Consider the following 12,612-nt stretch of genomic DNA (forward strand, 5'->3'; position numbering starts at 1 on the left):
GCATGTGCTCTTGTTAAGTTTTCTAGTGGCCTCTGAGTGGCCAGATTGGTGGCTCTTTCTCTAGTCTCACTTCACTTGATCCTTCATCATCATTCTGTTCAATTGATCACTTTCTCATGGAACAAGTTTTGGGGGAAAGATCTTTCCACTTTTAGACACTTTGAGTTAGAGGTGTCAGACAAAATAGAAGTAGAAAATTTTTGCCTTTGTTGAGTATAAGTGAGGTAATCTAAGGTGAATGTGTGGAGTGTGAGAGAAGAGGAAAAGGGCTAAACCCTAGGGAGGTAGAAGCAGAGAGTTCTACAAAGGAGCCAGAGAAGGGGTGACTATCAGGGCAGGAGATGCTGAGGATACAGAAGCCAAGGAGGAAGCAAGTGGTCAACAGAAACAAAGACCATAGAAAGATGAAGTAAATAAGGATTGGCAAGAATATATTGTACTTGGGGAATTAAAAGTTCATTAGTCACCATGTATAAATAATTTCAGGATGTTGACAGAGGCTAATTGTATCAAGGCTTGATTGTATTGAGTTGAAGTGCAAGCCAGCAATTTAGACATTTCTTTGGAGAAGCTTGGTTGTGAAGAGAAGAGAAATCAGGTAGCATCCAGAACAGATATAGGATTGAGGGAGGGTTTTGAAAAAAAATTAGGTTATATCTGAGTTTGTTCAGAGATTGCAGAGAAGAAGGCTTGCCTAATGTTATACCATTTATGCTAGAACTAAAAATAGAATTTATTTATATTGTCTCCCAGATTAATTGAGATAATATATGTACAAGAGTTTTAAAGACTATGAAGTGCAACAGGAACTTAATATGGTATCCTCATTTCCACTACCTCATAATTAATTACCAGGAAGTAATTGGATTACATTTTTTTTACTGTATAACATACCCTCCATTCCATTAGCCATCAAAAGAACCTCATTGTTATTTATCCAGCAGTTCTTAAATGATTGAATTGATATGAATGATCTTCTGCTTGCTTTTTTTTTTTTTTTAAGGAGTAGGGGATATCTGGAGTAGATATTGGCCAGCCTGTATTTTCTGTTCACTTGTTCTGAGCTAGCAGATAACAGGATGGGTTACATAGTTATAGGCCTGATGAATACTAAATGCTCAACTCCTTCTCTATAGGATTACTCCTTTCTGACAAAAGAATGTATAATATAACTCCTGTCAAATAAACTTGAGATACTTTAGATTCTAGGCCTGTTATTCTCAGATATCCTTCAAAATTCTGGAAGGACAAACCTAATTCTTCTTGCCAGCCATCTAAACAGACATTGGCTTATAAACCCAAGATGTTCCACAATGCTTTGGATATGAATCCTAATCATCTTTACTCAGTCTGACAGAAGGTAAAAGTTTAACAATCTGAAATTTAATTCTGTGGACTCAAGGGGCAGAAATCAATGACCTGATATTCAGAGGCCTTTATTAATTATTCATCGTATTTTTCTCTTCTCCTAATATGCCTCCATAACTTCTAAGTAGAGTTATAAGGACTCTTGTTTCTCAAAACTCTTTTAGATCATATGCTGTTAAGTGACTGGATAGTTTCCAATGTCTATGATGTGCATGGTACGTACAGACCAGATGAGGAAGTCCGGGATGAAGTCAGTAACATGTCCAGGCAATGACCTGGAAGGTTATTTCTGTGTTCTTTAGCTTGAGTTTTCTGGTGGATAAAAATATGTAGCAATTCATAATGACAACTCATTACACTTTAGAAAAGATTATTTGAAAGGAAATCATGGCTTCCATGAACACTACTCCTGTTTGCTGTGGTGTCTCATGTATGCATGGAATGACTCCCACTTAGGTAGTCTCATAGTCTCAGGACAGACTTGACCTGGCGGTGCATGATTTTTATAACCCTATTTAGGGTGGGAGATTCCTTAGTCTGGACTTCCTCATCTCTACATGAGGCAAGGTTTTTCTTCTCTCTCACCTTTCTTCTTGGTACTCTGAATAATCCCTCCAAGAACAAGGGATGCTTATGTTATTTTTGTTTGTTGAGAACCCATACCTTTCTTAGCTCACCTACATTATGTTTCCCCAGCAAATCTTGATTTTTTTCCCCTTTGGACTGTGACCAGGGTTTGAATCTTGAGTGCTTTGGGCCAGATATTTGGGCTCTCTTTAAGTTTTGTAATTGGTAAACTGGAATAATACTACATACTTCATAACATTTGTGGGAGAGGTAAATAGAATGTAGTAAAAATATATATAAAAATTTTGTGATAAAATAGTAGTTATTTTATTAAATTGGTTATATTTTCTTTTCTTCCTATAAAACATGACTTATCTAATCATCTATTCCCTTAGGCTTTTCTACCAAATAGTTATCAATAGTCATCATAAAGATGGCAAACAAATGAATATTTCCTATAAATGTAATTTATTTAGGGGCCAGCAGAGCTGCAAAGTATAATAGAAAGAGTGCAGGGCTAGAGAGGTAGGAAGTTCTCAGCTGTGGCCCTGCTGCTTCTCATGTTGACTAGCAGTGTGACCTTGTACATGATTACCCGTGCGTGCAAAACTATAAGTTATCAGGAAGGTTGCATTTATCATTGATGAAAGAATAACATCAGATTCTTTGAACATTTTAAATCTCATGTAAACCTCAAGTACATTAAGATTAATTCAATTAATCAAGTACTTATTGTGTGACCATTATGGACTGTGCTTGGCAACATGAAGGATAATAAAGGATATGCATGTACACATATTTATTAAGAACTTTTATGGGCTTAATTGTGTTCCTCATAAATTCATATGTTGAAGTCATAACCCCCAGTCCCTCAGAATGTGACTTTATTTGGAGATAAGGTCTTTACTGAGGTAATCAAGTTAAAAATGAGGCCATTAGTGTGGAACCTAATCCAATATGACTGGTGCCCTTATAAGAAGAGGAAATTTGGACACACACACACACACACACACACACACACACACACACACACATTTGTGATTTGAAAACACAGGGAGAAGACTACTGGCAAGTGAAGGCCTAGAACAGAGCCTCCTCTCATATCCCTCAGAGGAACCAGTCTTGCCAACACCTTGACCTTGGACTTCTGGCCTCCAGAACTGTGACAATAAATTTCTGTTGTCTACAGCACACAGTTTGTGGCAGTTGGTTAAGGCAGCTATAGCAAACTATATAAGGACCTATTATGTACTAGGAAAATAATACTGACCAAAACATTGTTCTTTCTTTCAGGGGAAAGAGGTAAAGAAGCAGATAATTCTGCCTGTGTGATAAGCCTGCTTCATTCAAGGATGTGTATAGGGTTCCATGGGAAGCCAGCGAAGGGTAGTTGAGCAATACCACAACAGTATTTGTAAAAGGCTCCCAAGAAGGAACCTCTGATCTGGGCTTTTGAAGTAAGGGTTACCAGGCTAAGAATGAGTGCAGGAAGGGAACTGAGTAGAGAACAGTGTGTATAAGATGCTGTGTGCAAAGACTTGGATGTGTGATTAGGTATGGCTCGGTTGTAGAATTGTAATAATTCAACACGGCCAGAGCGTAAGAGGGGTAAAAGATGAAGCTGCAGAGGTGGATCCAAATCAGTAGAAGAAGTCTCCACAGAGGGGGTGGGGTGGGGGGCAGGGCCTTGAGGAATGGGTTTTTCTTGAATAGGCAATTTGGAGGAGATAAGCTATGTTAGGTAGAAGGGAAATTATGAAGAAAGTAAAGGTATATATTTGGCAGTGAGTGTTCTAGTCTGATTAAAGCAGAGGCCCTCTTAAGAAGTAGTGGGGATGAGGTAGAAAATTAAGTAAGATAAAGAAGTACCTCAAAGGACCAGAAGTACAACAAACTGGGAGTGCTTCAAGGGCAGGGCTGGTGTCCTGTTCCATGTCTACAATTTAACAGGGGCTCTCTTAACAGTCACTGAATGAGTGATAGGAAGAATGATGAAATAAATGTGGTCTTAGTGAATTGAGCAGGGACTTTTAGAATAAAAAGGTTTGGTTTTGAAATCCAGGTGGTACTGGGCAATTTTTTTTAACCTTGTTGAGTTTCATTTATGAATATAATAATAATAATATTAAAATAATTCACTTCATTTATAACTATGGAGATACTAATACTTACTGAAAAGGATACGGTGAGAATTACAGGGGATAATTTATACGAAACCAAACAGAACTTTAAAATTCCATCCAATCAATGTTTATCAGAAGCCACTATATGCCAGGTACTCTACTAGGCTTTAGGAATACAGAGATAAATAAGACCTGGTCTCTGCCTCTAAAGGAACTCATGTTTTAGGGTGGGAGGTAGACATCTGAACATATAACATAATTACAGTGCAATATAATACAGATTAGCATAGGGCTAAGAGCAGGGTGCTGGGGTGCACAGGGACAGAGTGATTATGACAGCCAGATGACAGGGTGGTATAAGGAAATACTTCCTGGAGGAAGTGATGTTCAAGCTGAATCATGAACAATGCTGCACAATTAGGTGAAGAAGGAAGATAAAGGAATTCCAAAGAGTGTGAACTACAGGCTCCCTTTGCAGCTGTGTTTTTCTAGTTCCTATGCCTGTGCATTTCCCTTGCTGAAAATATACTCCCATCTGATTGGTTAGAGCAAAAACACCCTCTCTAGCTCTTATGAGACTCCTGAAGGCTGGCTTTTGCTCTGAATATCCTCAGCTATTGACTGGGTTCTCTTTAAACCAAACAGGCCTTCAGGAACCTTGCTGTAGTCACTTGCCAGATTCCCTTACTCCCTTTTTCCTTCTCTCTTTCTTTTATTCATCCTTGTTTGCTTTTTTCTTCCTCCTTTCAGCAAACATTTACTGTGCCTACATGTGTAAGCCATGGGTTGTCTCTGGAGATATAGAGGATCAAAACATATTTCTAATTCTCAAGGAGTTAAAAATAATTGAGTACATTAATCAAGCAGCAAACTATGGCTCTTTGACCAAATCTGCATTTTTGTAAATAAAGCTTTATTGGAACATAGCCACATCCATCATTTATATATTGTCTATGGCTCTTTTCATACTAAAACAGCAGAGGTGAATAGTTGCAACAGAGACCATATGATTATCAAAGCCTAAATATATTTACTATCTGGCCTTTGACAAAACAAGTTTGCTGACCCCTGTTCTATTATTTGTGTGTGTAGGTAGGTGGACATGTAAATAGCTAATGTGGCACAGTAAAAAAAGTTGTAAGAAAGGGAACTACAGAAGAAGCATTCTTGACCCATGCTTGGAGGGTCAGGGAAGAAGTGACAGCTAAAAGAAGTGACAACCAGGCTGAGAACTAAAGGGTAAAAAGGAGTTAAGAGGGGAAGGAAGGTCATTCTTGGCAGAGAGCAGCAGGTGCAAAGGCCAGGCAGAGAAAAATAAATACATGGTTCCCTAGAACTGTAGAGAGAAAATGGTAACAGAAGAGGCTGAAAATTAAATTGGGGCCATAAAGGATCCTGAATATGAAAGCCATATTAAGGATTTTGGAAACATAATCTCCCGTAAGTAACTGAGAATCACTGAATTATTTTAAGCAGAGTAGTGCTAAAGCAAACGTGTGCTTTAGAAAGAGCACTCTGGCTGCAGTAATACTTAACATTTGTTGGGCATTTGTTCTATGCCAAGTCTGTGCTAAATGCTTTGCATGCATACACGTATATGGAAATGTTTATTGAGTAGCTGGACAGTATTGGAAGCCAGGTAGAAAGAGGCAGAGTAGGGACAGCTATGGATCCATGAGAACTAATGATCTCTCTAATGGATGGACAGGTAGAGCACCGTGCACATTTGGAGGTGGGAGGAGGATTAGGAACAGGAATGATTGGAAAGGGCAGTGTAATGTCACAGAACCCTAGCAAATATCAATAAGGGAGTAAATGTCAATAAAGAGTGGGTGCTGAAAATAAGACATTGTAACGAGGGCAAGAGAAATGAAGTGAGAAGAAAGGGGGCTGGGATTTGGCAAGAAGCAGGTCACAGCTGACTTCAAAGAGAACAATTTTAGCAGAAGATCTGGGAAGCAGGCAGGATTATAGGGGTTAAGGAGGTGATGGGAGTGAGAAAATGGAGGTCATTGCCTGTGAACACATGTTTGAGAGAACTGTCTTTTTAAAGAAGCGAAAAATATAATTGTGGCTGGATTTCTTAAAATTAGTCTGTAATTCAGCAGTTTGAATAAGTTTTCTGATTCATGAAGTAAATTCTTCATCCCAAATATCTGGTCATTTGAAGCAATACTGGAGATGAAATTATGCAAATATGCTACATGACTAAATTAAAGGCCAATTCATGTGAGCAGGAGTTAGTAATGGGAGTCGTAGTACTGCATTATTAGAAAATGGGGCAGCTTATTTTAATGCTTAAAAAGGTAACTGCAATAACATCTAGGTGGAAGAAAAGGCCTCCTCACTATCACCAGATTAGAATTTCAGCTAATGTTTTTTCTTTTTTTTTTTTTTTTTTTTTTTTTTTTTTTTTTTTTTTTTTTTTTTTTTTTTTTTAGCTAATGTTTTTTCTGAAAGCCATTCTTCTAAGATGGTCATCCCTGAACATGCCTTCATTTCTGACTTTCCACTGCACAAGCAATCAGTGTCCTTCCATGGCTAATGAGATCTACAGAAACAATTAACAGCTCTGCCAGCACCAATATTGTACCCTGAAACTTTAAATGGTTCAAAATATTAAATAACAAGTCCAAAGAACATTTCTCCTAGATCCCTCATTAGGTTGATTTTACAGATGAGTAAACCGAATCATAGAGAAGCAAGGCAGTGGAAATGAGAAGTCTTACTTGAGTTCTCTCTCACACCACTGCGAGGCTGTTGCCTATTACATTTGTAATTAAGCTGTTGTCCAGATAAAGAATGACTCCCTCCTGGCTTTGACTTTTGGATGCCAACAGACTTTAAATGCCTGTAGTTGAAAAAAGAATAATTTTTTTTTTTTTATTTTGCAGAAGTGGATGTGTAACTACTGGACTGAGTTTGTAAAATTATAGCTGCACATTCACCATAAAGCCACCCACTTCAGAGCCTAGACTGTTGCAGAAACAGGATGAAGTGGAGAGTGTGGCAGGTATTTTTCTCTTGGACCTTGAAATATCAGTAACTTTATAAAATTTTCTTAAGAAATATTTGAAACAAGAAATCATCCTGGGGGTTATTAGTCTTGGCCTTTAGGGACAATTTATTTTTCTGCTTCACAAGTTTAACTTCTTTTTTGGATCATAATGCTGCTAAGACACATGAAAGGTCATTTTGTCAGGTCAACTGCAAATGGTGCTCTTACTACAGAAAAGTTATGTAAAAGAGGAAAAGAGAAGTAAGCGCATTAGCATATAAAATGCACCACAAAACGGAGAAGGAAATTTCAACTACATACTTATAAGATGACTCTTTCTTAAATCTTTTGTCCAAATGGATGACTTCCAAGAGCTTTGTGGCTTTACTTCAGTTTCTAATAGGCACTACTCATGCTGACCTTCAGGAAGTCCTTTATGAATGCTACTCACCCAAGTGTACAAAAATGCCAGACCACATAGGGCTTCTGGAATTATTTTTATTTTTTACTCTGTAAGGGCTGCATTTTGGACATTTTAATAATGGTCAAAGCATCCTAAGCCAACCTAGATGGCAACTGCTAGAAACATAGGAAGTGTTAAAAAAATGAGTTGGCATAATTTCATTTTTTCCCTTTTTTTGATTAGAGTTTACAAATATAACTACTAGCTAGTTATCCTGGTGAGGATATGAGTCAGTCCTCCTCCAATAATATAAACTTCTTGATTCAGTTTTTGGACCATAAATCTACCATAACACTGTCAGTGTTTTGTTGTTATCAGTATCTTTATCTTTCTTTACCCCCTGCTATGAGAAATTTTATTTCTTCCATTGCCTACTATAATTTATTTCTGGAAAAGCAATTGTTAGTAAGTAATGTGCTGAAGGATGGTGATTATATAAAAGAATGAGGGCAAGATCCCTGTGATAGAGTGTATGTGTGTGTGTGAGCACATGACGGAATGAGTGTCTAACGTGCATGCAAATGATATGTAGGTCTGAGAGCAATATTGTAACCTAATAGAGGTCAAGAAGCATGTATTGTTCATGGTTACATTCCCAGGAATTAACACTGTTCCTAGCACATACAAGATGTTTAAGAGTTTGTTGCATGAATGAATGAATGAATGAAGGGGGCTAAAACTTCATGTTCCATTGGTAAAACAAGGCTTCCAGTTTAAACAAGAGGCTGGTGATCCATCTACAACAGTCTGCTGTGTATCTAGTTGTCATGGGATGATGTCTATATACACAGCATTATGGTAGGACTTGTGATAAAGGCAAGGCAATTGAACACACAGAACATGGACTTGAAGAGTTTCTAGTCTAGTGGGAGAGACAAGATATATACAAGTGAAAACTTATAATTCTAGAGAGTGAATAATGGCATGCCAAATGTAATTTTTCATACTGAATACAACCACTACATGAGTTCAGAGAAATGAGAGGCTCCAAAGGACTAGCGTCATTAAGGAAAGCTACATAAACAAGGCAGGGATTGAGTTGGACCTTTGAGGATAAAAGAAAGAGGGAAAGGAGAGGAAATAGCTGTAGAGGATGGGGGGAGGAGAGTACAAATGAGCAGTCATCAAGATAAAAATAGATAGTTTGAGTCTTAAAATTTAGCAAGCAGTCATCAGACTTGGAAAAAGGAGAGGATGATAGAAACTTGCACAATAAGGAAGTAAATAAGCATATACATTTTGTACATTAAACACTTCATATCAAAACTCCTTGGTTTAAAAAAAAAAAGTAACGTTGAAACACATATATTTTAGGGCCCCGGCAGCATTCCCAGAGGCTAGTGAACAGCATATGTCTTACAAGGGGGGAGCTGATGATGTATGACTTCAGAGGGGATGAGCAGGTATGTGGGGCTTGGATAAGTCTTCAGATGAAAAATTCTGTGTTAAAGGGGCTTTTGAGTGCAACATAGATCTGACTCTCCCAAAGTCTTAGGTCACCTGATATAGTTTTGTAGTTATTTAATTGGATCAATTTCAATTTATTTTATATATTTAAGGATACAAGAAAGTCAAAACTATGTGCACAAATGTCAGCAAAGCAGGACCAGGTACATAAAGAAAAAGTTTGGTATTTTGATTTTAGGCACTGAAAAAAAATTCATGCATCAATAAAATCATGGATAAGCATTAAGGGCCCAAAGGAGAAGCAATAATTGATAGAGATACAAAAATAAATGGGAGTCTTGCTTTTTCTAACTACGTCTAGGAATTGATATAAGAAATCTTTATTACAGTTAATCATAGCCATGTGGATAAATCATCCATATATTGTATTTACATGTGAGAGTATGTAGAACAGAGTTGGTAAAAAATATTTAAGCTTTCAATAAAAACTTTGGAAGTCACTTATATAGAAAACATTCAATAATGGAATATTGATTAAATAAAAAAAATAACTCTTGAGAATGTTTCCTAAATAAAGTATAACTATGCGCGGATGTACAATGAAGTTTCAAGCAACATTAATTATACCCTTTTGATGTCTCTACTGTCTTGTTCTAAAAAGCTAATAAGACCTGCACTACATCACAGTTAATGGGAGTGTGGTGCTTGTTGCTTAGGCAACAGGATGAATAAATGCAGGTCAGAATGTGCTTCAAGAAAAATAAAAGCTAGAATATGATACTGAGTGGAGACTAAACAGGTCTAACAAATTTTTCACCCCATTAATGAAATCTGTTTCTTAAAGTGGGCTGATTATATTGGTATACTTAACTAAATTCATAATTAAATAAGTTTGATTATGGAAATCAATCAATACATTTTGTAAATGTAGAAACTGATTTTTTATGACACTAGTAGTAAATAGTGTATAGCAGCAGATAAAGCAACAATTGATGACACCATTTTATGATTTGCTCAATTTTCATAATTAACTCCTCTAAATGATCAAAGTTTTTATTTTTTTAATTAATTGTCTCATGAAGAAAGTATTTGACTTATTTGCATTAACTGTTTTCTAATTTTCTGGAAAATTATGTATAAAACTTAGAATTGAAAAAATAAGACAATAATCTATGGAGAAGCTCAAACCTTGGTTTTGTCACATATACCCAGGATTTTTGCCTCCCAGATACACTTTGGAATGCTTATACATAATTCATTCCTGAACGTTGTTTTAAGACCTCCAAATGCTTATTTGAAACTTGTTTAATTAACCTTTCAGTTTTAGGCTTTCAAAAAGGGGTTATATTTGCTCAAATGTGTTTAATATTCAGAGGAAAATTATGCTGAATTAAAATATTTGGAAGTAGCCAGAATCCAAAGACCTAACTTCTCATGGGATCAGAATAAATTTGGACAAGAGTATGAAGAATGGGAATGAGAAAGTCTTATCACAGGTAGAGTCAGAGAGAAAGAATAAAGACATCAAAATGTACAGTAAATATAAATAACCATGAAAAGATCTCCATCCTGTTTGATAGTTCCCCAGATGCTTAGTATTCTCTGTTTAGTGTCCTAAGCCTGTCCTAAATCTTCTCAGTGTCCTAAGACTGTCATAGCAACTGAAGACATTTCACTTTTTTTCCTGTTTCAATACCCACAATATCTTGTCTGTCTAATCAGTGACAGTTCTCTTTAACATGAGAAAAATAACAGTAGCTGCATATCCTATTATAAAAAACAGGTTCATAAAGAGTTCTATGTATACAATTACTTCGAGCTCATACATCTTCTTGCATTTATGTAGCTTTTTAAAAAAGCTCACGGAGGATACACTTTTTTTGGAAAAGAGGCAGAAGTTTAACAATTTGACCAATTTTTAAATCTATAATAGTCAAGTTAAGCTCGGAGAAAAGTCATCTCAAATGGAAATTAAAAAAAAAAAAACATAACTAGCTGTCATATTCTGTTACCAGTTCTCCTATGAATAAGCTTCAGATGTCAGCCCCAGCATTTTATTTAGAAATAGCTATTAATTATTTCTTCAAGCCATTTGTGTGCTATATGCTTATAGTATGTAGCTGTCTCTAAATTTAGGGATCAGTAATATATGTGATGGGAACTTAAAAGCAAGGAAAGGTAATAAGGACTGTGACGTAGCTTAACAAGGGAAACTGATGAGCACTGGGGGAGATATATGAATGATTAGAAAGCTGTATTATGGGTCCGCACATCTCCCCACCCTCCTTCCTCGCCTATATTCATCACAGTGAGAAGTTTGCACACACCGGGTTTAGACTGCATGCAGACTAGTATTTAGAAGTATATGAATGTATTTGGTCCATCAGCCTCTCTTTCTAAATAGACAGGTAATTGATGGAAGTGTTTGTTTTTTACCTAAAGTAATAAAAAACACTTCAGTGCTCTTCAATCAGCATATGTAAGTAAGTGAATGTTCTCCATAATTGACCATCTGAAGCAGTTTGCTAACAAATTAAAGGTCATCCACACAATTTAAACTGCTTACCGAACAATTATCAGAAAAAAAAATAATCTTCACACCGTAAACATAACAGATTGTCAAATTAATCATTAAATGCTGATGCTCAAATGAAAAAAAATATGTTTTAGGAATCTAGAATTGACCGAAGAGTACTATAATCTAACTGGGTATTCTGAGATTACAAATTTATAAAAAGCACACAAAGAATGACAGGGAGAATATAAATGTTAATCTTCTTTCACTGCCTATAAATAGTACTCTCACCGGTTCATTCATATAATACATATGTATATGGATGCCCGTAGATCTCATTTTTCAGCAAGTGTCTATATGTACACAGTAAGTTCAGTCCTAAGGGCATCCAATTTTCTGATGCAGTTACATATATAAATTGACCGGTTTTGGTGCAAATCAGGCTGCCTCTGAGCCGTGTAAGACACATAAGAAGCAAAGACAGACAAAAGGCAGCTCCATGGACACAGAGAGCGTCTTACCATAAACTGTACATTGTCAAATCCATTAGCCATCAGGTGGTTCTCGTACTGAGGTAGCCCAATGCTTTCCAACCATTGTCCCACTGTTTGGACGGGGCATCTGGGTCCTGTAAGAGGATGAAGAGGGAAGCGTTTAAGCAGGGAGTAGCCGTCCACTGGGTAATAGCGGTAGTCCTGGGCTGAGAGGTGGCATTGCCACATCATGCTCCTGGGAAAGTTGCTATCAAAGGAGCCCGCCAGCTTGACAGATTAATGTTCTCAGCGAGAGAGCAAAGTCAGAAGTAAAACATAGTTTGCCAGGCAGGCTGTGGAGTATGACTTGATCCTAGCTCCACATTTCTTACATATTAATCTTTACTACCGACCAGTACGTCATACAGCCCCCAAAACCAGGCAGCAGAAGAAGGCATATCAAGCTGTCAGCTTAGGCTGGTCTGCGTTCTATGTGATTGTTGGAGTACTCCACAATGAGCAATGCACGGCCAGCAGCCAGAATTCTTTTTATCAAGTACTCCTACACTCATCAGTATGCAGCTCCATGCTCCCTGCTCCCCCTCGCTCGCTCCCCTTCATTACCCAGCCCAGGCTACACCTCGCATTTTCAATAATAGCCATCAGATAAGGCAGATTTTTTTTTGTCTGCAAGCTGT

The 12,612-nt window shown here is 37.1% G+C and overlaps 1 protein-coding gene across 1 annotated transcript in view; it reads right to left on the bottom strand.

Moving 5' to 3' along the window:
• Positions 1–12,612, bottom strand: part of ANKS1B (ankyrin repeat and sterile alpha motif domain containing 1B) — a 448,876-nt gene that overhangs the window by 368,234 nt on the left and 68,030 nt on the right. The window contains 1 exon segment of the mRNA XM_032594029.1: positions 11,963–12,069. Coding sequence (XP_032449920.1) covers positions 11,963–12,069 — 107 coding nt within the window.

This window comes from Lynx canadensis, chromosome B4 (assembly GCF_007474595.2).
Source record: "Lynx canadensis isolate LIC74 chromosome B4, mLynCan4.pri.v2, whole genome shotgun sequence".
NCBI classification, from domain to species: Eukaryota; Metazoa; Chordata; class Mammalia; order Carnivora; family Felidae; genus Lynx; species Lynx canadensis.